The 27642-nt window shown below is 39.7% G+C and overlaps 1 protein-coding gene and 1 pseudogene across 1 annotated transcript; both read right to left on the bottom strand.

Moving 5' to 3' along the window:
* Positions 1 to 548: 548 nt before the first annotated feature.
* Positions 549 to 23972, bottom strand: LOC116860355 (phosphatidylinositol-binding clathrin assembly protein-like). The gene is made up of 14 exons (XM_032846391.1): positions 23920 to 23972; positions 22539 to 22918; positions 20681 to 20823; positions 18762 to 18837; positions 18252 to 18354; positions 18023 to 18116; positions 17810 to 17921; positions 16976 to 17082; positions 16198 to 16239; positions 12390 to 12469; positions 11476 to 11552; positions 6863 to 6893; positions 3652 to 3778; positions 549 to 692 (listed from the first exon to the last, which is right to left on the bottom strand). Exons 1-14 carry the CDS (start codon positions 23970 to 23972, stop codon positions 549 to 551), a joined length of 1569 nt encoding a protein of 522 aa, XP_032702282.1.
* An 863-nt stretch (positions 23973 to 24835) lies between these two features.
* Positions 24836 to 25434, bottom strand: LOC116860333 (annotated as a pseudogene).
* Between the last annotated feature and the right edge of the window lie 2208 nt (positions 25435 to 27642).

The raw sequence follows: 27642 nt of genomic DNA, 5'->3' as shown, positions 1-27642 counted from the left end.
ATAGAGGAATTAATCAATAATAATACAAATAATAGTAGAGAACTTTGACATCGCACTTATATCAATGGACAGATAGATCATCCAAACAAAAAATCAAGAAAACAGTGGCTTTGAATGACACACTGGAACTGATGGATTTAATAGATACATGGAGAACATTCCATCCTAAAACAGCAGAACACACATTCTTTTCAAGTGCACATGGAACATTCTCCAAAATAGATGAAATATTAGACCACAAAACAGGTCTCAACCAAACAGGTCTCTTTAAACAAATTTAAAAAGATAGAAAGTGTATCATGCATCTTTTCTGACCACAGCATTATGAAACTAGAAATCGACCACAGGAAAAAACATGGAAAGCCCACAAATACATGGAAGTTAAATAACATGCTACTAAACAATGAATAGGTCAAAGAAATCAAAGAATAAATAAAAAATTACATGGAAACAAATGAAAATGAAAACACAATGGTAGATCTGATCTTGATGAACATCCCGAAGAATGATTACAGGGGAGAGGTCAACAGCCAGGTCCCAGGAGACCGTCAGGTGGTGTCGGGTGGTGCGCGTGCAGGACAGGGCCGAGCAGCAGCACAAAGGCTGCAGACACTGAGCTGACGCTGGCTGGAACCACAGGCCAGAGGAGGAGGCAGGACGTGCAGCTTAACCCTAAGCGGGTCACGTGCCTGCTGAAACACAAACACCCACATTCCCCGTAAAATTTAACAAGGCCCAGAGACAAAGTCATAGTCAGGAATGTCCGGGATGCAATCCACAATTATTTGGCACATGAAGAAGACCGTGAAAATCTCAACATGCACAAGAAAAGACAATCAGCAGACACCCATCACAAGACGGTGCAGATGCTGGAATTACCTGACAAAGTTAAAGCGATCATTACAAAAATGCTCAGTACGTCACCGCGAACACTCTTGAAACAAAAGTTAAAAGAGAGGGCGCCTGGGTGGCTCAGTGGGTTAAAGCCTCTGCCTTCGGCTCAGGTCATGGTCCCAGGGTCCTGGGATCGAGGCCTGCATCGGGCTCTCTGCTCAGCAGGGAGCCTGCTTCCTCCTCTCTCTCTGCCTGCCTCTCTGCCTACTTGTGATCTCTCTCTGTGTCAAATAAATAAATAAAATTTTTTTAAAAAGTTAAAAGAGAAAACGTCAGCAAAGAAATAGAAGATACGGGAAAAGACATTTGTCTTGGAAGCTTAGAACTAAAAAATGCAATAACTGAAATAAAAATACCCAATTGAAGGACCCAATATCGCAATGCAGATGACAGAGGAAAGATTCACTGAACTTGAAGACAGACCAATAGAATTATTTACTATGGAGAACAGAAAAAAAGATTTAAAAGAAACAAAAAGAGCCTCAAGAACCAGCAGGACAACAATCTAAAGGTCTAATATTTGTGTTATTAGAGTCACAGAAGGAAAAGAGAATGACTATAGTGCTGAAAAAAACATTTGAATCATTAAGGGCAGAAAACTTCCCAAGTTTGGCAAAGGATATATAAATGCAGATTCAAGAAGCTGTACAAACTTGAGCAGAATACTCTCTAAGTGCATGCCATCATATTCAAACTTCTGAAAATGAAAGACAGAAAAATATCTTGAAAGCAGCCACGGAAAAACTGCAATATCTATAGGGAAACAAATGATTCATATGACTGGATTTTTCACCAGAACCCATAAGCCAGAATAAGGTGGCCCATTTTTCAAATGCTGAAAGAAAAGAACTATTACTCCAGAATTCTGTATCCAGTAAAAATTGCTTTAGGATTAAAGGTGAAATGGAGCCATTCTCAAATGAAGGAACGATAAGAGAATTCATAGCCAGAATTGCCAGAATCGCTAATGGATATTCTTTATTAGAAGGGAAATTATACTAGAAGGAGATTTATATCAGAAATGAAGGAAGAGCAACAGAAATGGTAAATATCTCAGGAGATGTAATAGGGCAAAAAGTATAAGACTGTCTGATGGGTCTTTTCCATATAACATATGTATAGACAACTATAACATAAAAAGAGGAAGGTAAGGGGACCTATATGGTTCTAATGGTTTTACACTCCAATTGAAATGGTAAAATGTTTATTCTAAATGGACTGTGAAAAGTATGTATTTTGTACCTGCTAGAGCAAACACAAAAAACCATACAGAGAGTTGGAGTCCAAATTACAACATATAACTTAAAATGAAATATTCCAAAATCTATTCAAAGGACCCAAAAGAAGGCAAGAAAGAAGAAACAGAGGAACAACAATGACAATGAACAGAGGGAGCAAACAGGAAATAACAAAATGGTAGCCCTTAAAATAAGCACATCAGGACCCAAATGACATTTATGGAATCTTCCACCCAACAGCAGCAGAATACATGTCACCAAGATAGACCTTACTCTGGGTTATAAATCAAAATGTAACAAATTTAAAAGAATTTAAAATATACAACATACTTCCTCTGACCATAAAAGAATTTAGAAATCAATTATAAGCTCAAATCAAGCAAAAAGAGGGAAATAACAAAGATAAAAGCAGAAATCAATACAATTAAAAACAGAAAACCAATAGAGAAAATTCAAGAAAGCCAAAAGTTGGTTCTTTGATAATGATCAACAAGATTGATAACTCTGTAGCAAGACTACCAGAAACAGAAGACAAATCACCAATATCAAGAATGAAAGAATGGAAATGACCAGATCCTGTAGCCATTTAAAGGAAAATAATAAAAGAATAATATTATTAGCTTTTTAAAAAAGATTTTATTTATTTATTTGACAGAGATCACAAGTAGGCAGAGCAGCAGGCAGAGAGAGGGGGGGAAGTAGGCTCCCCGCTGAGCAGAGAGCCCGATGGCGGGGCTCGATCCCAGGACCCTGAGATCATGACCTGAGCCAAAGGCAGAGGCTTTAACCCACTGAGCCACCCAGATACCCCTATTATTAGCTTTCTAAACATAAATTTGACTCCAACTGTTAGGCTTTTTCTACCCTTCTTCCTATTAATTCCAAACCCAAAATTTCTTTGCTGTAACCTCTCTAGGTTCTTAGTCACCTGTGTCCACTATGAAGCCACACAGACACAACTTTCCTCAGTACATTTTGAAATTACTTATTCCTGTTTCCCAAATCCTCTCAAAGTTCTCATTCCTAGAACGTACCTCAGCTGCATATTAGGAAAACAAAGTCACTGTATACTCAATAGTTAATATGCAGTTTGTTATATCGTTGGGCCAGTGAAGTTTTAGTATATGTGCTGCCAATGAAGTATAATCATATAAATCATATAAAATCATATAAATCATATAAAAATAGCACAGGTCCACATCCTTAAACCTTTGGGGCCAAATGTATTTTGGAATTCAAAATGTTTTGTATTTTGGAAAAATAATTTAGAAATTACACAAAGAATATATTAGGAACACCCTGGGGGAGTAGAATAGCACCCTGATAATAAAAAAAAAAAAATAACCCTTGTTCTCTAGAGCTTTCTGAATTTTAAAATTGCAGATCATTTATTGAGGACCCATATTTCAACTTTCAACCCATTAGCAACTCCTGTCAGTTCTCTCTCTCTCAAGTCTCTTTCTTTTGATCTACTGCCACCATTCTAGCATTCTAGGTAATAATACATAATAAATGTTACCATGCGGGGAACAGGAGGAATAGAAATGTGTTTCCAGAGGGTTGATGTGCAGGCGTAGGTATTCAACTGCCATTTCATTCCACCAGCAATTTCCATCTCTGAGGGCTGGGGCCACTCCATGTCCAGTCTAAGAGGGGATTTATAAATCAGCCCATTTTGGAGCATGGCAATCTACCATTTAAACATAAAGTCAGGGTGCAGCCCTGGAGACAATGATCATGTTTCTCAACAGGTAGGAGATAATAGGAAGGAATCACAAAGCAATGCCAAAAAAGACCATTGGCTGTTTTTGTATATGAAATTAAGTTGTCATTACAGAACTAAAAGTTTCTACAGGGTTTTATTAGATAATGCCAAACTTAAAGCTTGAGAGTTGATAGAAAGAATTCATAAATAAAGTGATTGAGTGGATACATTTTTTTTCTAAACTATCTTAATAGTGTATCTGGAGAAAAAACTGGTATTATGTTCTGAGCCCCAGGAGGCTATCCACCAGCTGTGTAACCTTGATTGAGTAACTTCTTTCCTTATTTGTAAAATGGGGATTAACAATGTTTTACCTATCTGCTTTATAGAATTAAAGTTATTAGGAGAATAAATAAAGCTAGATAGAAAATATATCATAAAAATATGAGAATAAATAGACTAGAGGGTATCATGCTTAGCGAAATAAGTCAATCGGAGAAAGACAACTATTATATGATCTCCCTGATATGAGGAAGTGGAGATGCAACATGGGGGGTTAAGCGGGTAGGAGAAGAATAAATGAAACAAGATGGGATTGGGAGGGAGACAAACCATAAGTGACTCTTAATCTCACAAAACAAACTGAGGGTTGCTGGGGGGAGGGGGATGGGAGAAGAGGGATGGGGTTCTGGACATTGGGGAGGGCATGTGCTATGGTGAGTGCTGTGAAGTGTGTAAACCTGGCGATTCACAGACCTGTACCCCTGGGGATAAAAATATATTATATGTTTATAAAAAATTTAAAAAATTAAATTAATAAAAGAGAATAAATAGAAAAGGAAGAAACTCTTATGGTTTTTGTGTGTAAAAGCTCCTATTTATTCCATATTTGTCATTTGACTTAGATAAATTTAAGTTTTATCTACATGATACACAGTTTAAAAAGTCTTAATGCTAAAAGATCCAAAACAAAAACATCAGTCCACATTTCCCCTTCCCAAAGGTAGCCACTCTTTTCTTGATGGCATTTAATTCCATAATTCTATAAAAAATGACTATACTACTGCATATTAATTTATAAGTTTTAGACATTATTTTCTTTGGAAGATTTATCACTCATACCATATCGTATTTCTCCTCCTACCTTATCACATCTGCGTCTTTAAAATCTAGTGTGTGTGTGTGTGTGTGTGTGTGTGTGTGTGTGTGTGTAATATATACACCTTATGTATGTGTATATAAAACCACTATGGAGGTTAATAGCCCTGACTCTAGAGCAAGACTGCCTAGGTTCAAATCCCACTTCAGCCCCTTAATAACTGTATAAGGTTGAGCAAGTTCCAGAATCTCCGTATCTCAGTTCTCTCACATGTGAAATGTGGATTCATTGCATTCATTCAACAAATATCCATTAAATATCTGCTAGGTGCCAGGCACGATTCTTGGTGCTTAAAATATATAAAACAGATGAAAGTATCTGCCTTCATGGAGCTTGTGATCTAATGGGAATAATAACCATCTCAGGTTGGAGGATTTTTTCCTGGAGAATCTCTCTGGAATTCTCTACCCTTCAGCTCTGATCTCTAGGCCGGTTGCTGTATCGGGAATTCTCTCTACCTTGCGCTTCTGTAGGGTTGGGGTTAGGGTTAGGGTTAGAGGGTTAGAAGCACAAGGTAGAGCTTCTTTTCCCTGAATCCCATGTACTTCTCTCTCTTACTTTACTTCTCTCTTTCCTTAGAGCATACACTGTAGGAGCTTCCTGAGCAAAGGTGCATGGTACATAATGTTTTTAGATTTTTTTAATCTGCTTATTCAGAGGAGCTTCTTTTATTGGCCTTTACAGAGAAATCAGTTTTGCATTTATTTGTTTTTGTCTGCAATTTTATCGATTTGAGCTTTTATCTTTATAAATTTTATCAAATTTATTTTTTATGATTTTCTATAGATTTCTTAAGATAAAAACTAAATTCTTACTGATTTCTCTTTTCTAAGAGTGATGAAACTTTCCTCTGTGTTTAGCTTTCAATAGTTATCAAACTATGGATTTCCTCTTTGGCGAAAGGATTATATTTTTAAACTTACAAATAGTTAAGATTTTCATGCTCAACTTTTTATTAACAAGTTCCAATTTCATTAGATTATGACAGAATTTAATTTCATTAGATTATGACAGTAGCCTGTAAAATTCTTCAGTTTTTTTGTCAAGTTTTTCTTTGTGATTGCTTTGAAGAAAATAAGCAGTGCACACTCGGGTTTATTAAGTATTATGCATTATTCAAATTTGAAATCACCCATTATAATTGGATTTTTCTCAAGTTCTCCATGTATTTCTAATAATTTTTACCTTATATATTTAAATTTGTGTATACACAAAATAGCACCTCCATAATCAGTTTCTTTTATCTTTGTATGATATCCTTCCTTATTCTGCTTAGTGAATTTAAACTTACATTCCACAGTGTTTGTTGTTAATATTATCACTTCTGCCTTCCTTTGTTTTCCATTGGCCTGCTTTTTGGAGGTTTTTTTGGCTGAAAATATAGGGATTCACACACTGAAGTAACATTGATTATGTTAAAATGCTGAGGAGCTCCAACTGGTGGTTTTATTGTCTTTGTTTAATAAAATAAAAAATAAGTATTATTCATTTAATACACTCTATATAATAAAGTAAGAAAAGAACCAAAAGTACAAAACTTTGAGAAATGCCAATATTTAAGACATGCTTAGAAAAAGAAGATCCTTCAGATGAACCATGAAGGGATTGTCAGAGGGGTAAGAGGAGAACCATGCAGTACATAATACATTATACTTTAACCAAGAACTTAACCTACAAAAATTGGGATAGTATATAAAGAGTAAATTCTCTACTTTAATATTTGAAGGAAAAAAATCACATAGAGTTTTGTAACAAATGATTCTTGTATCGAATTTTAAAGTAATTATTTTCTGGTTATTCTCATGAGTCTCTTCCTCTAACATGTATATATTATTGTCTATCCTTTTTAAAATAAGAAAAACTTACCTGTTGACTGGGCTTTCTCCAAGGTTAAGATCTGTTTCATAAAAAAAAGCAAATTTTACATTATTTATGTATACTTTTTCTTAAAATGCATTTATATATATATTATCTAAAATATTAATTTAAAAATAGATGTTTACTTCCTACAAGATTAGCAAGTGAGCCATCCAGACTTTTTGCTATGATTTTTCCATGTTGCTGTCTGGCTTCAACAGATTTGTGGGCTTGTGAAGGTAATGTTGGTTATAATATATCAGATAGGGAAGATAATCTGAAAATAAGGGACAAAATTAGATAAAAAACTAAACCAAATTTATACCAATAATGATATATATGTACCTCCCATTACAAACTAACAGCACATCAAGTTCTTAGGTTAATGAGTATAAAGTCACATAAAGTTGTTCATTAAATACATTTTTTAAATTTTTTTTCAGCATAACAGTATTCATTGTTTTTGCACCACACCCAGTGCTCCATGCAATCCGTGCCCTCTCCAATATCCACCACCTGGTTCCCCCAACCTCCCACCCCCTGCCCCTTCAGATTGTTTTTCAGAGTCCATAGTCTCTCATGGTTCTCCGCCTCTTCCGATTTCCCTCAACTCCCTTCTCCTCTCCATCTCCCCTTGTCCTCCATGCTATTTGTTATGCTCCACAAATAAGTGAAACCATATGATAATTGACTCTCTCTGCTTGACTTATTTCACCCAGCATAATCCCTTCCAGTCCCGTCCATGTTGCTACAAAAGTTGGGTATTCATCCTCTCTGATGGAGGCATCATACTCCATAGTGTATATGGACCACACCTTCCTTATCCATTTGTCCGTTGAAGGGCATCTTGGTTCTTTCCACAGTTTGGCGACCATGGCCATTGCTGCTATAAACACTGGGGTACAGATGACCCTTCTTTTATTTTAATTGAGCACTTGTTAGACACAATACTAGATACTAAAGATACAGCAGTGAAGAAAAAAAACATAACAATCTCTGCCTTCGTGTAGCTTACATTCCAATAGAGACAGAAAATAACCAAGATAAATGAAGTATATGTTAGTTTTTGATTGTGATTGTGATAAGTACTGAGGGAAAAATATCCGAGGAAGAGGTATGATATGTTGGTGGTGGAGGGGTATGTAAATTTAGATGGAAGAGGACTTTTAAGTAAAGACCTAACATATATGGAAGTGAACCATGAAGATCCTCCAGCGAGGAAGCCAATGTGTCGGGAGTCAGAGTAACGAAAGGAGTCAAAAAGGCAATTGAGGGCCTTGTAAAGAATTGTAAGGACTTTGCATTTTACTCTGAGGCCACCATCTTAGGCAGCTTCCCTGAGATGCAGAAGCCACTGGAGGGATTTGGACAGAAGAGAGACATGATCTGCCTGGCTTGTATTTTAATCAGATCGCTCTGTTATGTGAAAAATGGACTGTAGAGGGCAAGGGAAGAAGTTAAGAGATGATGGTAACTTGAACTAGGGTTAGCCCTGAAGATAGTGAGAAGTGGTCAATGTTTAGATATGTTTTGAAGGTGAAATCAACAGGTTTGGGGTGAAATATCAGAAGTTTTACACATAGTGAGTTTTAGAACCAGACTAGATCATTCAAGTAAAACCACTGGATAGACACTTGGCTATGTAATTCTGGAGTCCAGGAGAAATGTCTGTAAACAGTACTTAAGGCCTTGAGTCTGGATGAGGTCATCTGGGCAGTGAATAAGTATATATAAAGAAGAGAAATGAGGAAAAAACAGCAAAAAAAAGTCTAAAAAAGAGCCAAGAATCACATAAGAGGAAAACCAGTAGGTGAACTGAAGAAACTGTATGAAGGAAGTGGGAATGGTGAACTAGGGGGCCTAATAAGATGAAAACCAAGTAATCAGCATCAGAACTTACAACATGTAGGTGATTGGTGACTTTGACAAGGGTCAGTTAGTGGTGTGGAGGGTAAAAACAGTGCTTAACGTAGCTTATGAGGAAACAAGGGAAATGTTAAGAGACCTTTCTTAGTAACTCTATGAACGAGCAGACGAAATAATAAAGACACAAAGGATTTGAACAATACAATAAGAGGATACAGTTTTCCAGTGCACATAAAACTTCTATTAAAAAAAAGACTATATGATGGGCCATGAAGCAAGTATCAACAAATTCGAAAGGACTAAATTTATAGAGAAGGTTCTTTGACATAGTGCAAGTAAGCCAGAATTCAGTAGCAAGAAAGATCTTTGGAAAGTCCCCATATATCCAACAGACACATGAAAAGATGCTCAACATCACTCATCATCAGGGAAATACAAATCAAGACCACGATGAGATGCTACCTCACATCTGTCAGAATGGCTAAAATCAACAACACAAGAAACAACAGATGTTGGCAAAGATGTGGAGAAAAAGAAACCTTCTTGCACTGTTGGTGGGAATTCAAGGGGGGTGCAGCCACTCTGGAAAACTTAAAAATAGGACTAGCCTATGGTCCAGTAATTTCACTACTGGGTATTTACCCCCAAAATACAAAAACACTAATGCAAACAGATATGTGCATCCCTACGTTTATAGCAGCATTATTGATCATAGCCAAATCATGGAAATGGTCCAAATGTCCAATGATAGATGAATGGATGAACAAGATGTGGTATATATACACAATGAAGCCACCAAAAAGAATAAAGTCTTACCACTTGCTATGACATGGAAGGAGCTTCAAGCAAAATAAGTCAGTCAAAGAAAGACAAATACCATATGATTTCACTTATATGTGGAGTTCAAGAAACAAAACAAATGATCATGGGCAGGAGTTGGGGAGAGAGTGACAAAATAGACTCTTAACTATGGAGAATACACTGATGGTCACCAGAGGGGAGGAGGTGCAGGGATGGGGGAAACAGGGGATGGGGATGAAGGAGGGCACTTGTCCTGATGAGCACTGAGTGATGTATGGAAGTGTGGAATCGATGTATTGTACACGTGGAACTAATATAACACTGTGTGTTCACTATACTGGAATTAAAATAAAAAGATCCCCATTCCCCATATACATGAAAATTTAAAATGCACTTCTAAGTAACACATGGATCAAGCCCTGTTCTCAGCACTCTACAAGTATGGATTCATTTATCCTGAGAGCAACCTGATGAGGAGCAGGAAGCTGAGGCACAGAGAGGTTAGATGGTTCAAAAAAAAGTCACACCATCCATGAATGGTAGTTTGAACCAAGAACTCCAGTTTCATGGCAGGTACTTTTAAATCAGTGATTTAAGAAAAAAAACTGGTTTCAGCGGGTCATGGGATTGTCTACAGAATTGGTTCAAGCAATGAAAGTGAGGCAACCCATAGGCCCCTGTAACAGCATAGTAGTAGAGCCCCAGTCCTCTGATACTTGGCGTGGAATTCACGTTCACATGAGGCTGAATCCACCACTTGTCAAACACTGTATTTACCCTTCTGGTCATATCTGTTGTAAGTACTAATGATTCCCAAACCACAGGAACTCAGAAAAGTAGTCATTCTTTTGGAAACAGAAAATGTGCCACTTTTGCTTTAATATGGGCTTACTCAAAGGACTTACATTCCTCAAAGTTTTGGTCAAACTCACCCATTGAAAATGCAGAAGGTGTGTCCATTGAGCATATATGTACAAAAGAAAAGTAAAAACATTTAAAACAGATACAGTTTAAGTCTTCAAGTTAGATTAAGAACAAACTTTAATTCAAGCACTTGTAAACCTGATGGTGATATAACATTATTATGTGGATTTGTGACTAAAGGATCAGTTGACATCACTGAAACACAAACACCCATTAAAAAACATAATATGACTGATTATGAGCCGTCAGGAAATGTATAACAAGCCGCTCCAAGAAAAACTAAAGGCCTGCCTTACAGTATTTTTCCATTTCTGTGGTGTAAATACTTTCATCATGGTAAATTGCAAGTTATCAATGTGACATCCACTAGCTTGCAAAATTCCTGAAAATGCAGCACACTCTGAAGTATGAGGCAAACTAACCTTAAGAGGTTACAAAGGACTTCCATGTTACGCATAACAAAGTACCACACTGTATGTGTTCATATGTTTCTTTGTTAAATTTATCTTTTAATTAGTAATTATTTGCAAGTGTGAAAATAAAAAGTCACAAAATGGTGTACAGTGAGGACTCTCTCACCCATCCCTTTCCATGAACCACCAAGTTCTTCTTGGAGGCAGGCATTTTATTCCTTTTTTGTATATCTTTCCGGAAGTACTCTAAGAAATTATACAAACATATACATTCTTTTTTCTGTTTTTAAAAACAAAGTTGGGAGCATAGTACACGTTGTTTCACACCTTGCTTATTTTCCGTTTAACAATATATCTTGGAGATCATTCCATTTCACTACCTAAAAACAAGGACAGTCATTCTGCTCTCCAACATTGTAACAAATATCCCTGTTCATACATCGTTTCACAACCCTGAACATATACATTAGATCAATTCCTATAAATGAAATCACTAGGTCAAAGACTGCTTCAAGAAGAGGCAGCAGACACAGTAGGTGGTTAAGCAGTGGGAGAATTAAAGACTCTAATCCTGCTTTCAGTGATTACGGATATAATCATATAATCGAGTTATGTTACCTGCAAACCAAGCTCTGCTTGCTGAAGCTTTCACAACTGGATTATTTGGTATAGAGGGAATCATTGCATGCTGGAGACTTAAAAGATTACAAGAAAAATGAGATATGCTGGAGAATAAGTAGAATCACATATATCCTACCCAGCTGAGCCTACATATCTTTAAGTCAATCATTTATCCATCCATTAATCCATCCATCCAACTATATACTAACTCTACATCTATGTGTGATAAAGAAAAGAAACAGTCAACAGACTTGTTGTCTAATAGAACATGATAATATAAGTCCATTATAATCAATATAACCTAAATAATGGAATGAACGAATAAGCCTTATAGAAATTTAGAACAACTGAAAAGTAAAAGAAGAAGAAGAAGGAGAAGAAGAAGAAGAAGAAGAAGAATGAAAGAAAATTGAAACCAACCATAATTTTTCCACTCAGAAATAGTTCACATGAACCTTTGGAGGTGATATACATCAAAATTTGTATTATTTAATTTGTGTGTATATACGGGTGTATGTACATATATCTGTGTAACACACAGAACTTGAATGTTACTGTGCACACTGTTTTGTGGATAAATATTAAATAATCGTCTACAGCAGTTATTCCCACTGGAGGAGCCTCCAAGAGAAGAAATCAAATTTTTCAAAAGAAGGTTTATTCCAGTCCCAACTTCTGACTTCGAGAATCACTCAGCATAATAAAAGATATTCCCTTGGAAAGCATATTACCCTTGTGGAGAGAATGGGATCCCAGAAAAGACTGAAAACCTCTCTTCCATACTATCATCGAAAATGTGTTCCAGCATGTTCAAAGCCCATTATTTACTTAGTCACTTTCAGATTGTTAAAATCAGGGAAATTATTTAGAGAGAAACAAATTAATCTAAATTAAGACATTTATTAACTTACCTGTAAGGAGGCAAACTGTCATTTTTCTCTTCCAAAGAAGCTAAATGTTGTTTTAGTGCTTCAAGTAAACTGTGGGGCGCCTGAAGATAAAGTTATTGTGAAAGACATATTTTCTGATAGTTCTTAGCATATCCATACACTCTTACATCATAAAAAGGTTCTGAACAAAAATGAAGACACCTATATAGCAAAGGCATTAAAGTTACATACAGTTGACCTTCAGACAATGTGGGGGTTAGGGGCACACACCCTTGTGCAGTGGCAAATCCATGTGCAACTTTTGACTCCCCCATAACTTAGCCACTGATAGCCTAGTCTTGACTGGGAAGTTTTACCAATAACACAAAGTATCTATTAACACTGATTTTCTATGTTATATGTATTATGCGCTGTGTTCTTACAACAATACCTAACTTTTTCTTCATTTTTTTTCAGTATTTGTAGGCTACACAGTTCATCGGTGAGTTTTTCCAAACTGTTGCAAATCTCCAAAACATTTTCCAATATATTTCTTGAAAAATCTCCACATATAAATGGCCTGCATAGTTCAAACTCATGTTTTTCAAAGGTCAGCTGCAAATGCTACAGATAAATTCATTATGAAAAGCAGCATCTTGATATCAAATCAGATTTTCAAACTATGCTTTCACGTACTTTTTTTTTAATGGCCAAAGGACTGCTAAAAGATCTATTTCTTTTGGACTTGAACTCATTCATTATTTTTTTTTAATTTTTTAAAGATTTTTATTTATTTATTTGACAGAGAGATCACAATCAGGCAGAGGCAGGCGGGAGGGGGGAGGAGGCTCCCCACTGAGCAGAGAGCCCAATATGGGGGTCGATTCCAGGACCCTGAGATCATGACCTGAGCCGAAGGCAGAGGCTTTAACCCACTGAGCCACCCAGGCATCCCTCATTCATTATTTTTTACTCCTTCATGAATCACCAGGTTTTCTTTCTTTCTCTGTTTCCATGAGCAAAAACAATCTAGCCCGGGGCTTCATGACCTTGGAATCTCCATTCTACAGGTCTGGGGGAGGAGAAATATCAAATAATCACATGAATAAATGCAAAAATCAAAGTTCTGAAAAGTACTATGAAAGAGGGGTACATGATACTCAGTGTTAAGCTAGGCCATCTGATCACGTCAGCGAGGTCAGGGAAGCAAGTCCTTCCAAAGAAAGCAACAGGTGAGCTGCCATCTGAAGGATATCTGGAACCTAAGTAAGAATGAGAATTGCAGGCAGGAGAACAACGTGTGCAAAGGCCCTGGCAAGGGCAGCTGGCACAGACCAAGAATAAAGTTGCGCTTTGTTGCTAGAGCAGAGAGCAGCGGGAAATGTGCAGGACATGAAGCTGGATAGTAGGTAAGGATTCAACAATGCAGAACCTTCCATTAGAGGCTATGTGGGTGACTGTAGACTTTATTTTAAGAATACTGGGTGGGGGTGCCTGGGTGGCTCAGTGGGTTAGAGCCTCTGCCTTTGGCTCAGGTCCTGATCGCAGGGTTCTGGGATCGAGCCCCGCATCAGGCTCCCTGTTCGGCGGGGAGCCTGCTCCCCCACTCCCCCACCTGATTCTCTGCCTGCTTGTGATCTCCATCGGTCAAATAAATAAATAAAATCTTAAAACACACAGACACACACACACATGGCCCAGCAGAAATCTGCTCTGAGGGATTTTCCTACTGGACTAAATATGGGGACCAGGGGAAGACCTGCCCAGAAATGCCTGTTAACAATGTGGGCACCCTGGGTAGGGAAGACCGGGAAGAAGGGACAATGGGACACCCAAAAATGATCAGTTTCATTACGTCCAACACGCAGTTGCCAAAGGGATAGAATATTTCTGGTTCATTCACTCAGTCATTGAACAAAAATATAACAACATAACTAGCAAAGAATAACTAAAATAACAAACTAACAAGTTAGCAGTAAATTCGAACAATGTTTGCTGGAAATAATGTTTTTTATCTGCATTGTTTTCGGACATTCTGCGGCAGCTGCGAATCTGACCACGTCAGCAGGACACCGCGGGGGACTCCCGAGAACTTAGGACGCGCCAAGGCGCTTCCCAGTGGAAGCGCAGCTAGGAGCCCGGAGACCTCCTCGGCGAGGCACAGGGTGACCCTCCAGCCACCGAAAGCACAGATACGCCGCGGCCGAGGGAGGAGACGCATCCAGGCAGACATCGACTTGGAGCCCCCCGGTAGGTCTCTGGGCTCTGGGTCCCGGGAGCTCTGACGAGGGACGCCGTCCGGATGCGGGAGTGTGCGCGGCGCGAATCTCGCGAACGCCCGCGGGCTGAAACCCACCACGTGGGTAATTCACCATTATGGCCCCAAAACCAGTCAGGCCCTGGAGAATGAGAAACTACAGTATCATCAGTCAGGTAGGAATCCAACTGTAGCCACATGCCAGGCACAAGAGTTCCTCTGGAACTCACATACATGCATGAAGTTTCGGCTTCCAAGTGTAAATCACAAGGAGTTTGTGGGCATGGGATGGACAACAGTACACATTAACAATTGTGACCCAGGCTGTGTTAACTCTCTCAACATTCTGTCATATGCTGCTCAGAAGAAGTCTAGATCATCTGGTAATCCCTCAGAGAATCACACTGATCCTCATATCTGTGATGTTACGCTAACTGGATCAGATGAGCAGAAAGTGGTTAGAAAAGCAACCTATGTTCCAGAAGGTAGGAGATAAACCTATAAAGATTCAGGGACTTTCTCCTTGAGTAACACGTTTAGGGTTCCAGGGGCCAGGAGTTTACTGGGAAATTCCATCCAAAATAGAGGATAACGTAGTACACATCATGCACCTCCCACCATCAAAATGGAGACACAACAGCTGGTAGGCCTCTTTGAGTTCCCAAGACAGCAGGTTCCCACACCAGGGCAAGAATGCTTTGATGCATATCCCAGATGACCTAAAAGCCTGCCACATTAGTTTGGGGCCCAGAGCAGGAAAGGGCTCCCTGGAGGGGGCCCAGGCCAGGCCAGCAGCCCTGCTATTCAAGCCCTGTGGTACATGTGGGACAGAGCACAAGCCAGTCCAAAAGACACAAGCAGGCTGCGTGAGCAGCTCGCCAGACCTTCATCTCAGCCACACCTCGACCTCATATCCCACCCATTGCAAGGGAGACATTCGTGATGAGCGGCCCCTAGGGAAGGAAAAAGCCTGAGCTCATTTGATTCTCACAAGACTGCTATGAGAAAGACAACAGAATTATATGCATTTTACAGTTGCATAAGTGAGCCACGGAGAATGGAAATGAGTTGCCTAAGATTCCAAATATTCTGCTGTTTCCACTAATCAGTTCTGTCCATTTAAAGAGCATGACTCATAGTCACCATTTAACACTCAGCAGGGAATGGCCTCTTTTACAGAACCAACAGCTCAAAGACCTGTTCAGAAAACACATGTCTATGTATATACTTGTGTGTGTGTGTGTGTGTGTGTGTGTGAGTCATGAGGAAATTAAAATACATACGTTAATTTATGGCAAAGGATGGAGTCTCAGATGACCATTAATATAATAAACACAGGGGCTCCTGGGTGGCTCAGTGGGTTAAAGCCTCTGCCTTCAGCTCGGGTCGTGGTCCCGGGGTCCTGGGATCGAGCCCCACATCGGGCTCTCTGCTTGGCGGGGAGCCTGCTTCCTCCTCTCTCTCCGCCTGCCTCTCTGCCTACTTGTGATCTCTGTCTGTCAAATAAATGAAATTTAAAAAAAAATAATAATAAACACATATACCTAATGACAAACAAAAAGTCATTTAAACACATAGGAAAGATATACTGACCTGTGTAAGATATGGAATGTCGTTCCGGTTAATTCCAACTTGCTGAATTCACAAGCGAGGGGGGAGTACACATTACAACAGGGAGTGGCAACAAAGAAAAGTAACTGTAAGACCAACGTGCACACAAAAGAAAAAATACTCCTGGAGCATGAATGCCTTGCTGGCTTAGTACCTAGTTGGTCAGGAAAAACATGTCAAGCAAAGGTATGCCTTGTACACTTAAAGCCAAACTTATAGTCATCCTAAGGATAACCCTATAAAAGAGAACACTTGTCAGATATTGGATCTTTGCTGTTCTGGAAAGAGCCAAGTTGCATTTTTGGATATTCATACTGTTGTTCTCCTTTGAGTAATGTGTCGTGTTTTGTTTTTGTTGTGTTCTGTTATGTTTGTTTTGGTTTTCAGAAGTTCAATGTATTTATCCTGCTTGGGTTCTTCTGAGTGTCGGGGGAAATGTGGGGGTCACCTCATGTGTTCCCTTCTTCAGTTGATAACAGACCTGTGCTACGTATTGTCCACTGTCTGGAAAGATACGTGTCATATGAGGCCCAGTTTCTGGTGGGAGGATACACTTGACAACAGTTATCTTCACAACTACAAACACAAATCTTTGAACTACTTAATTTTAGTGTATAGTCTTACTGTTTACAAAATAGTTAAAAATACTAACAATTTCTGTGTGTTTGTGCAGTGCGGGGAGGGGTGGTATAGTTACACCAGCTCCTAAACTAATACAGAAAACAACAGAAAAGCCTTGGATAGAAATCGATTTCTGTACCTCTGCAACTTTCAGGAACTGTGCCAGTTTGGCTGTTCTTTCAAGGAACTTGATGTAAATATCCAAACTCTCCTTGCATTGGTTTTTCCTCATATCAAAATATTTGTCTAAAAATTTAAAAAAATCACCATGAAGGAGCCAATATCTCAGCGATTTTCCAGTTTCACTCCATTTTCATAATTTTAATTTCAGCTGAATCTGTATATGATTTTAACTTGTTCAAAACAATTATAGATTTAAGCCAGTTATTTTCTGTCTTAGCAAGAAACAAGACTGCTCAATCCATATAATCAACAGATTTTTATGAAGTACCAGATGCCAAACCCTGATGCTGGGAAGATATCCAGAATTTAATCGCATATCCAGAGAGTTTGATTTAGTTTAATCTCTACAACTTCCGGTCTGTAATCTTATTGACTAACATCAAGATCTGAAGATTTTGAGGGAAGGGGCTGTGTATCCTTCTCTTTCATAACTCTACAAATGTACTAGGATACTCCTTCAGTGTAAGAAATACCTCAAATTCTCATCAATGAAGCTTGGAGAACACTCCCTATGAAATGAATCATTCATGAGGGCTAAATGAGGAAAGAAATTTCCCAGAAATATCAATTAGCATTTATACAAAAAAAAAAAAAACAGCTCAGTGGCTAATTAGTCAAGGAATTTTAATCCAAAAAAGAAATATAATGTCTCATTATTTTTAAATATATATGATCTTAAAAGGATCCTCCATTTTGAATCTATCACGAAAGTAGTCTAAATTAGTCTACACATAGAGATAAAAGGTTTTGACCAGTCTATTTTTTAAGCAATGTTCATTCTTTAGCCTACCTAGCAGATTAAGGATCCCCTCATTATAGGCTGCAAAGAGGCGAAGAGAATCCTTAAAGAGAAGCATGAAAGCAGCATGTATTATACCATTGGTTAGCTCATCAGGATTTGCCTGGAAATTAAATAGAAGAGTTTAAAACAATTCCTTCTCCCACTTACTGCAAAACAGTGTCCTTGGCCTGTATGTTTAAAAAGGATACCAAAAGCTCTTACATTAAAATTAAGAAGAGCGTCAAACTGCGTTTGAATGACTGGAAGAGTGTTTAGCAGCTGCTTTGTATCCATAGTTCTCATCGTACCATCCGTCCTATAAAAGAGAAAAGACCTTCATGGTATCAGTAATTAGGAGTTTTAGAAGCACTGTGACATCAGCGTCTTAAAATGAAGCTGTGTTTTCGGTCAACTCCATATTTTCGCCTACAAGCCAGTGGTATTTACTGACCCTCTCTTGGTTTTGGTGATGTCAGATGCAATCAGTCTGTATGCGAGAGACTTCTCATTCAAGTACCTGCTGTATCGTCTGATGAAGGTTGACATGGTGTAGCCTAAACATGAATGACAAGTCATTATTTCCAGTTTTACCAACACGAACCATTTACAGTACACATAAATGCAAAGAGCTACCATTTCACTTCCCCCCATATACCCCAACAAATCTTCCAAGCACAAAAGCTAAAGATTCTAGCTCAAGATTATTGCTTAGTTCCTCAAGGCCTCAAAACCACCTTGTGAGGTAGTGGTGACATTCGAGAATACAGGAAATAAGTGAACTTTATCAGTTTCTTCCCACTGCCACAGAAACTATCCTAAGTTCTTACCACTTTCCTGAAACTCCCCATCCCACTGTCACCATGCCTCCCCAACCCTCCCATGTTTTAACCAGGCATGGTTTTCAAAACAGAGCTTTTCCCTCCTTGCCACATGTAGTATTTCCATCAAAGAATCATCTTACCTTCTATGACACTTTTATCCAGGAAGTTGTGTAAAGTAAACAAAGAGTTTCTAGATGCAAGATGTTGGATAAAACGCTGTCAAATGTGCCAAATTATAAAGTTAGCTTCTGTCCATAAATAGAGCTTTTTAATGAGTTTATCACTGTGAATTCATAGTTAACATAATTCTGTCATATAGCTTCTATCTATTTCCAGAGCATTGATTAATAATTAATAATATAAATCTTTACAGTGTATTTTCTTTATAGTTTCAGATCTATTTGTCCCAGTATTTTTAAATTTACATGAATAATATTATATCTAAATGTCATTCTGCAACTTACTTCCTCTATTAGCATTCTTTTTGAGATCTAGCCTCATCAGTATACATTATATAGTACTTCATTATACATATGCACCTCATTTTAGTGATCTGTACTGATGGAAATTTACGTGATTTCTACTTTTTAGTTATTATAAATATGATATGAGAAGTGGATTTGCTGGGTCACTGGGCTTGGCATTTTCAATTTTACTAAACATGTCTCAATGTTCTCCTCTCCCCAGTCATAAATTCCATATCATCCACAGGGTATGTGAGTTCTCATTTCCTCAAGACCTTCCAACTCTTCATATTGTCATGCATTTTAAATTTTGTTTATCTGAGCACGTTGTCAGATGGTTTTCAGCCATTCTGGTTTCCTTTTCTATGAATTCTCTGTTCATTTGTCTTGTGCATTATTCCACTATACTGCTTTTTTCTTACTGATCACGAATCCTGAATATTCATCTTTTTTCTTTAATATCTCTGTTTGAAATATCTTATTCCAACTTTATGGTGTCTTTCCTACTCAAATGTCATAAGCACGTTCTCCTACATTTTCTTCATTTTTAAAACTTAGCTTTTTGCCCTTACAGGTGTTTCATTCGTGTGGAATTTATTTTTGTATGTTGGGGTAAGATTAAGATGTCATTCTATTTTTTCCAAAAGATGTTATTTCTCTCAAAAGGCTTTATTTTATTGTATCGTATTTAAAATCTAGTTAGTTAACATACAGTGCAGCACTGGCTTCTGGAGTAGAATTCAGAGATGCATCACTCACATACAACACCCAGTGCTCACCACCAGTGCCCTTAGTTCCCATCACCATCTAGCCCATCCCCCCACCCACCTCCCTCCATCAACCCTCAGTTTGTTCTCTAACGTTAAGAGTCTCCTATGGGGGCGCCTGGGTGGCTCAGTGGGCTAAAGCCTCTGCCTTCGGCTCGGGTCATGGTCCCAGGGTCCTGGAATCGAGCCCCGCATCGGGCTGTCTGCTCAGCGGGGAGCCTGCTTCCTCCTCTCTCTCTGCCTGCCTCTCTGCCTACTTGTGATCTCTCTCTCTCTCTCTGTCAAATAAATAAATTTTTTTTAAAAAAAGAGTCTCTTATGGTTTGTCCCCCCACCTTTTTCTAAATCCTAATTTTTTAATGCAAAGCTTACTGAGACAAAATGTTAGAGTAGAATAAATAATTGGATGTTAAAGAACATTTCAGTTCTGTAAAATACAAAGAGCGTATGTGGGGACAGGTGGACAAGTAATGACGTAATCCACTCAGGCACCTGTTTTCTCCTGGTAAAGTAAAGCAATACACCTTTGAGGGTTTTCTCTCTCTGGTCAAAAGAGTTTAAGGAAGTGAGAGAGATGTCCACTCTATCACCCACTTTCTTATCTAGTGGCTGAAACAGTGTACCTCCAATACTGATTGCCAAGATATACTCCTCAGTAAAAATGCAAAAATCAGCCTTTTCGTACCTACTGCTGTTCACTTCCCCCACTTGTCACAAAGTAACAGATAATAAGCCTTGACATACCAAGAATATTTTGCAGTCGTATACTGACAGTCCTCCATACCAAAAGGAAGGACATGGTTACCAGTCGAATATCTGCATTCTCACCTCATTTCCGTGCACCATAAGGTGATGTACAGTAACCAGGGCTTTGAACACTACCACCCAGCTGCTGTTCCCGGTTTTCTCAGAAAGAACATCAGCCAAATGATCCACGCTCATGTTTGTTCCATTTATGTACTGAATGAGGTCTGAATGAGAGACAGTGGCAAGTATTAAAACACAAATGAGAAATATTTTTTAAAATCAAAATTGGTGACTTTAACTTAAATACAGAGCAATCAAATGTCAGAAATGACAAAGGGAATAATTCAAAACATTTTCTTCGTTACAGTTGTTACAATTTGTACTGATGTATGTGACCTGATAGTTAATGGCCCACTACTCTATTGTCCTGTATACTTGGTGGGGGTAGGGCCTGTGTCCATTTTGGACACCAGGTCTCCCTGAGACCCAGCACAATAGCTGGTATACAATGAGTTACGGTAAATACTTGTTAAATGAATGACTAGGACTCAAGAAGGTAACATACACAATGTCATACAGATAGTTAAGTGGCGGGGCTGGTATTTGAAATCAGACTCTTTTGACCAAGATGTGGACCATTATGTCATCCTGCCTCCCTCAAGAAAAGTGTCATTACATGAAGGTTCAGTCAGGCACTTTCCTTGTAGTGTCACCCCATGTCTGACCCTTTGCTTGCATCCTTTAACCTTTTGTTACTTCTTCTTTAAAAAAAAATTTTTTGAGTAAACTCTGCCCCCAACGTGGGGCTCAAACTCACCATCCCAAGATCCAGAGTCACATGCTCTACAGACTGAGCCAGCCAGGTGCCCCAATTGCTAACTTTCATAATTGCATTTTTCCCATTGTTGTAGACTTCATCCCCAGCACTTCTTAATCAGCATGTTCACGTACTGAGGAGGGTGCTTAGCAAATATGCTAGGTAAGCACTAGGCTGACCTTAACCTAGATCCATTCACTTAAGTGTATATACACTACATGCCAGTGGCTCTGCCATGATTAAGATTATGAAGAATGAGCTTCTGTCACGTTTTTTCTCTAAGTCGGCTTCCTTCCTCTGTCTGGTTAGTTTCCTTTGCAAATTTGTTGTTTCCACTTTTCCACTATTTCAGCCTTTGGACTGAACCTTTGGCATATCATGGTACTGAGCCAAGTGTTCCCCTTTGGTTCCACACGTCATTCATGTAGCTAACTGTTGTTCGAGAACAGAAGGTCTTGGGAAGCCAATTTTGGTACACAGTGAATCAGTGGAAAGCTTTTAGACAAAATACCAAAATAAGGAGGTGATCGTAAGAGTGAGTTGGCTCTGAAGTTTTGAAAAGCAGTGGGATTTATGTATACAGGCAAAATCACCTATTGTTTATAGAGTCAGTGCTTGATGTGAACTCAAACAGCAGGTGGCAGGGCTAGCCTGAGAGTCTGTTCTGTCTTTGAGCCATAGAGAACTTCAAGAATCAAGATTCTGTCTCCTGGAAACATTCACAGGGGCGCAAAAAATGTTGTTGGACATTCTAAAGCCTATTCGTTGACCTTAGGTTAGGACTGCTTGTGGGATGATCAGCTCTATAGACTTTTCCTTCCTTTACTTCACAAGACTTGCTGAATGTAATGATTCGTAAGGGGTCCGGGCTGGACTTTGAAATTAGACTCTTTTCAGAAGGCTGGGTTGTTACTCCACCATTTCGTGTGTCCTAAATTCCCGGAATAGCTTGTAAATAGTTCCGAGGCTGGACTTAAAAAGACCAGTGGTTCTCTTCTAGCCTCCCTCCTAAGATGACTAGGGGTGAGAATTCAATCTCCTGTCAAGGCTGCTGCAGGAAAAAGAGGGTTGGGGGAGGGGGGCGGGGTACCGGCACCAGAGGCGCCCCGGCCTCCTACTCACCCGCCAGGTGTTTCGCCTCGGGTTCCATAGGCTCATCGGTGGTCGCCCCGAGGGCAGCCTTGGACGCAGACGACCCCATGGGTGCGTCGCGGACTGCCAGCCACGAGGGTGATGGCCCCGGAGTCTGGTCCCTCCTCTTCCGGACCGGCGGACTGAGCGAGGATGGCACCTCCGGCAACAGGTGGAGCCCCCGAGGTGACGGAAGAAAGGCCTGGCCCTGCAGTCTGACGCAGAGCCGCAGCACTGTGAGGTGGAGTTTGAAGCCGCGAGGCCCCAGGGTGTTGGCCAGAGCGCGCGGCGAGAGGGCCGCGGGCCACGAAGCGGGTCCGAAGACAGGATTGAGCGTGGGGCATGGCGCCTCCAGAGGAGCGAGGCGGATCCTTCGCGGAGTAGATGCTCAATAACAAACTAGAAAAACCCATCGACTGCATATTATGACGAAGGGGGACATGTTGAAGACTCCAGGCGAAAGCTCTGCCGCTCTTCGGGTTTGGGGAAGTTCGCATATTATGGGGGCTGTTTCCTGCGTAGGGACTCGTCCTCCTCTCCTTCACCCAGCAGCGGATATAGAACCATAGGGTTGTTCATACTCTCCCTTGATTATCCTTTAATGTCCGTGCAGTCTGTAGTGATGTGCCCACTGTCGTCCCCGATGTTGCTGAGTCTTCTCTCTCCTTTTTCTGACTAGACAGCTATCAGCGGTGATGGTCTGCTCCAAGAACCAACTTTTGGTTTCACTGGTTTTCTCTACATTCTGTTTCCTATTTCATTGACTTCTGCTCTTTACTATTTCCTTACCTTCTACTTGCTTTTCATTTATTTTGCTCTTTATCTTCTGGTTTCTTACGGTAGGTTAGATATCTTATCTTCTATTATAATAAAAGCATTTAGACTTAAGTACTGCTTTTCCTGTCAAAGAACATATTGCTTATGATTTCAATCTTTTAAACTTTGTTGAGATTCATTTTGTGACCTTTATCAAGGTCAACGTCTGTGTACCCTTGAAGAGATGCATATTTTTCTACTTTTAGGTGCAATGTCCCAATTAAATGTGTAGTATAGTTCCTAATATTGTATCACAAGTGACTAAAACGGTTCATTTTTATTTGTGGAGACTTCCCCTCCCCCCACCATGCTTAAAATTCGAGAGTTTCTTCAGGTATCTCTTCAAGTTCAGTGATCTTCTGCAGCCTAATCTTCTGTTGATCCCATCCAGGACAGGTTGCATTTCTAATATTCTATTTTTCATCCCTACCAATTCCATTTGGCTCTTTTTATAACTTTTATTGCTCTTCTCATTATGTTCACATGTTCCTTTAAACCCTTGAGGATACTGATAACAGTTACATGGTTATTTTAAGATGTTTATCCGCTAATTCACCTTTGATAATAGCTGTTTCTGTTGACTTTTATCTTGTCTTGTACATGAGTCATATTTTTCTGCTTCTTCTGATGAATACTTGACACTGTTAATGCTACTTTGTTGTATTTTAATTTATCTGTTAAAGAATGTTAAATTTTGTTTAGATACGCACATACACTACCTTTTTATGGCCAAATAATATTCCATTACATGGGTATACTACGATTTATTTATCTACTCATTCTTTGATGGATATTAAACTATTGTGAATACTGCTTCCTTTACAAGTATTTGTTCCATTACCTGCTTATAGTTGTTTTGGGTATATAGCTATGAATGGAATTGCATGGTTATATGGTAATTTCTCCACATCCTCATCAACATTTGTTTGAGTATGGCCATCCTACTGTGTGAAAGTGGTATCTCTTTGAGGTTTCATTTGCATTTCCCTGACAACTAATGATTTAGAGGACTTTTTTTTTTCATGTGTTTATTGGCAATTTGTGTATCTACTTTGGAGAAAGGTCTGTTCAGATCCTTTGCCCATTTTTACATATTTTTATTTTTTTTAAGTAGGTTCCACACCCAGCGTGGAGCCCAATGCAGGACTTGAACTCATAACCTGGAGATCGAGAACTGAGCTGAAATCAAGAGTCAGATGCTTAACCAACTGAACACCCAGGTGGCCCCCTTTGCCCATTTTTAAATTGAGTGATCTTTTTTTTTTCAGTTTTATTGAGGTGTGATTAACAAATAAAATTTTGTATATATTTAAGTTGTAGAATGTCATGTTTTCTTTTAAGGTGTTATAACATGAGGGTTTGGTTTTTACATTTATAATATTTAATATAGTTTCACAGGCCACAAAGAAGTAAAAGGATTATATACAGCCTTGTAGGAAATGGGCAGGGAGCTGAGGAGGGCCAGGATGAGTCTAGGGCCTTGGTGGGTGCATTCCAGGGGGAGGAGGCCCTGAAAGGGAAACCAGACAACCCTGTGAGACTCTGAGAACAATGGCATAACAAACAGGTGTGTGGTAACCCGGCCCTGGGGGATTGGGCCCATGCCTCTGTGGTGCTACTTCCATAACTCTGTGGCCAAAGGTCAAAGAAGGCCTCGCATCCCTGGGGGATGGGGTCACATCCCTGGAGGGGACATGCCCATTGGAGTTCCTCATCCAGAAGGGAATCCCCATTGGGGGACCAACTGGGGGGCCTCATGCCAGGTGGTGGACCCACCATGCTTGAAGGGGGTGCCCTCAGTCCATAGGTAAGGGAGGGCCCCCACAACCAGGTGGATACTGGGTTGGGGACCTTGCAATACTGGTTGTGGCAGCAGCTGCGGTGGATGCAACATTGCCTCTTCCTTGCATGGTCATTGCCTGTTGGGAGCCTGGGACACTGGAATACCGGCTGGGATTTTTCTGCCAGGAGCTTTCCCAATCCCTGGGTGCCTGGCAGCTCCAACAAGTGGCACTCAGGCAATGCCAGTATCTTTGGGAGGAGATCCCTCTCCTGTCATTCAGATTAGGTTCTCCCCCCAAAGAGGGGGATGGCTCCAGTTCCTGCTGGGTTCCCCTCAGCGCAGCCCACTTCATGGCACCACTCATGGATGTGCAGCCACAGATAAAATGGGGTCGGGTAAAAGCTACTTTCCACCTCATTGCTCGGCTCTTGAGTTTCCTTGAAGACTTAATATATATATACTGACATACTAACAGTTTTTCTGTGTATGATGAGAACACTTAAAATCTACTCTTTTAGCAAATTCCAAGTATACAATTTTATTAATTATGGTCACCATACTATACATTAATCTCTCTTATAACTGAAAGTTTGTACACTTTGACCAACTTCTCCCCATTTCCCCCATCCTCAGCCCCTGGAAACCACCATCATTCTATCATTCTACTCGTTGGTTATATAGGTTCAACGTTCTTAGATTCTGCATATAAATGAGATCACTGCATTATTTGTCTTTCTGTGTGTGGCTTATTTCACTTAGCATAATGTTCTCCAGGTTCATCCATATTGTCACAAATGGCAGCATTTCCTTCTTTCTTATGGCTGAATTATATTCCATTGTATACATACCACATTTTATTTATCCTTTCATCCATCATCGGACACTTAGATTGTTTCCATGTCTTGGCTATTATTAATAATGCTGCAATAAACATGGGAATGCATATATCTCTTTGAGATCCTGATTTCATTATCTATGGGTATATACCCCAAATTGGGATTTCTGGATCATTCAGTAGTTCTATTTTTAATTTTGCCTAATTGCTGTACCCAGGACTACCAGTATTAGGTTGAATAAAAGTAGTGAGGGGGAGCACTCTTGTTTTATTTTCTGAAGCTTGAGAAAAAGCTTTCAGCTTTTCACCATTGAGGATGATATTAGCTATGGACTTATTGGCTATTGAAAGGGTCCATAGACAAAAGGACGAGACTGATACAAAGCGAAAGTTAAGCAGGGCTTTATTTCGCGCCAAGCATCGAGAATCAAGCTGACCGGCCAGGGCCGCCTCTTGCAAAGAGGCGACCCCTCCCAGCCTCACAGACTAACTTTTATAGAGCAAAGGCCATGTGGTTGAGCCTGGCCACACACAGGTGGCCAATTGAATTACAATTCACCCTATAGTAATTATTTGAATTAGCCTATCACTCTGGTCAGAATTGGCGCCCAAAAGGCAAGGCCCACATTCTTGGGTGGTTAGAGAGGTGCTTTCCTGATTGGATGTCTCCACCTGGCTTGGCTCATCCTTGGTGGGTAGGGAGGTAATACGTGCGCTTTCCCTTGATTGGACATTTCCACCTGGCCGGACACGTCCTTGTATCTGGACTCCGTTATCGGGGGCTATTTGGCGGTATTTCACCAAATCTGTTTCTAAGCGCTTTTCTCTTGGGGGGAAGGGGCAGGTTCAATCCAAGTTTACTGCATAAACAACAAAATGGCTCGCTCTGGCTAATTAGGCCCTTACTGCTATGGCTTTTATTATGTTGAGGTACATTTGTAACCTTCATTTTGCTAATGTAGTGTATCACATTGATTGGTTTGTCGATGTTAAACCATCCTTGCATCCCTGGAATAGATTCCATTTGATCATGATGCATGATCCTTTTATGGTGCTGTTAAATTTAGTCTGCTGGTGTTTTGTTGAGAATTTTGCACATATATTCATCAGGAATATCGGCTTATAATTTCATTTTACCGTGTGTCCTTGTCTGGCTTTGGTATGAGGGTAACGCTGGCCTTATTAAATGAATATGGATGTATTCCCTCCTCTTTAGTGTTTTGGAAAAGTTTGAGAAGGATTGGTATAAATTCTTAATTAAATGTTTAGTAGAATTCACTCATATACAGTTTTAAGCATTTTTTTTTTCACAGGGTGGGGGGCGGGCTGCACAACTGAGAAGCATCTCTGGATAATTGAGGCCCTAACCCAGTCCTGGTACAGCTGACACACTTAAGGCAGGCGGTTTGGTTTGTAAATGTGTCAATTCCCTGGAAAGGTACCTCCCATTTAAATAGTAATATTTAATTTGGAGGTTGGAGGGGGTGAGAAACCCATTTTGGCCTTAAGTGAGCTGACATATCTTTGAACTAAGCCTAGGCATCTTCAGGAACATCAGTGCACCAAAGGCCTCAAGAAAAGGAAGGCATTGGGGTAAAGATCACCATGCTAATGAAGGAGCTCGTGAAGACAGGACTGCCTCAGGCTGTACACTCCACGCT

Source organism: Lontra canadensis, unplaced genomic scaffold (genome assembly GCF_010015895.1).
Source record: "Lontra canadensis isolate GAN:19392208 unplaced genomic scaffold, GSC_riverotter_1.0 scaffold174, whole genome shotgun sequence".
NCBI lineage: Eukaryota > Metazoa > Chordata > Mammalia > Carnivora > Mustelidae > Lontra > Lontra canadensis.
This window is presented reverse-complemented; position numbering and strand designations above follow the sequence as displayed.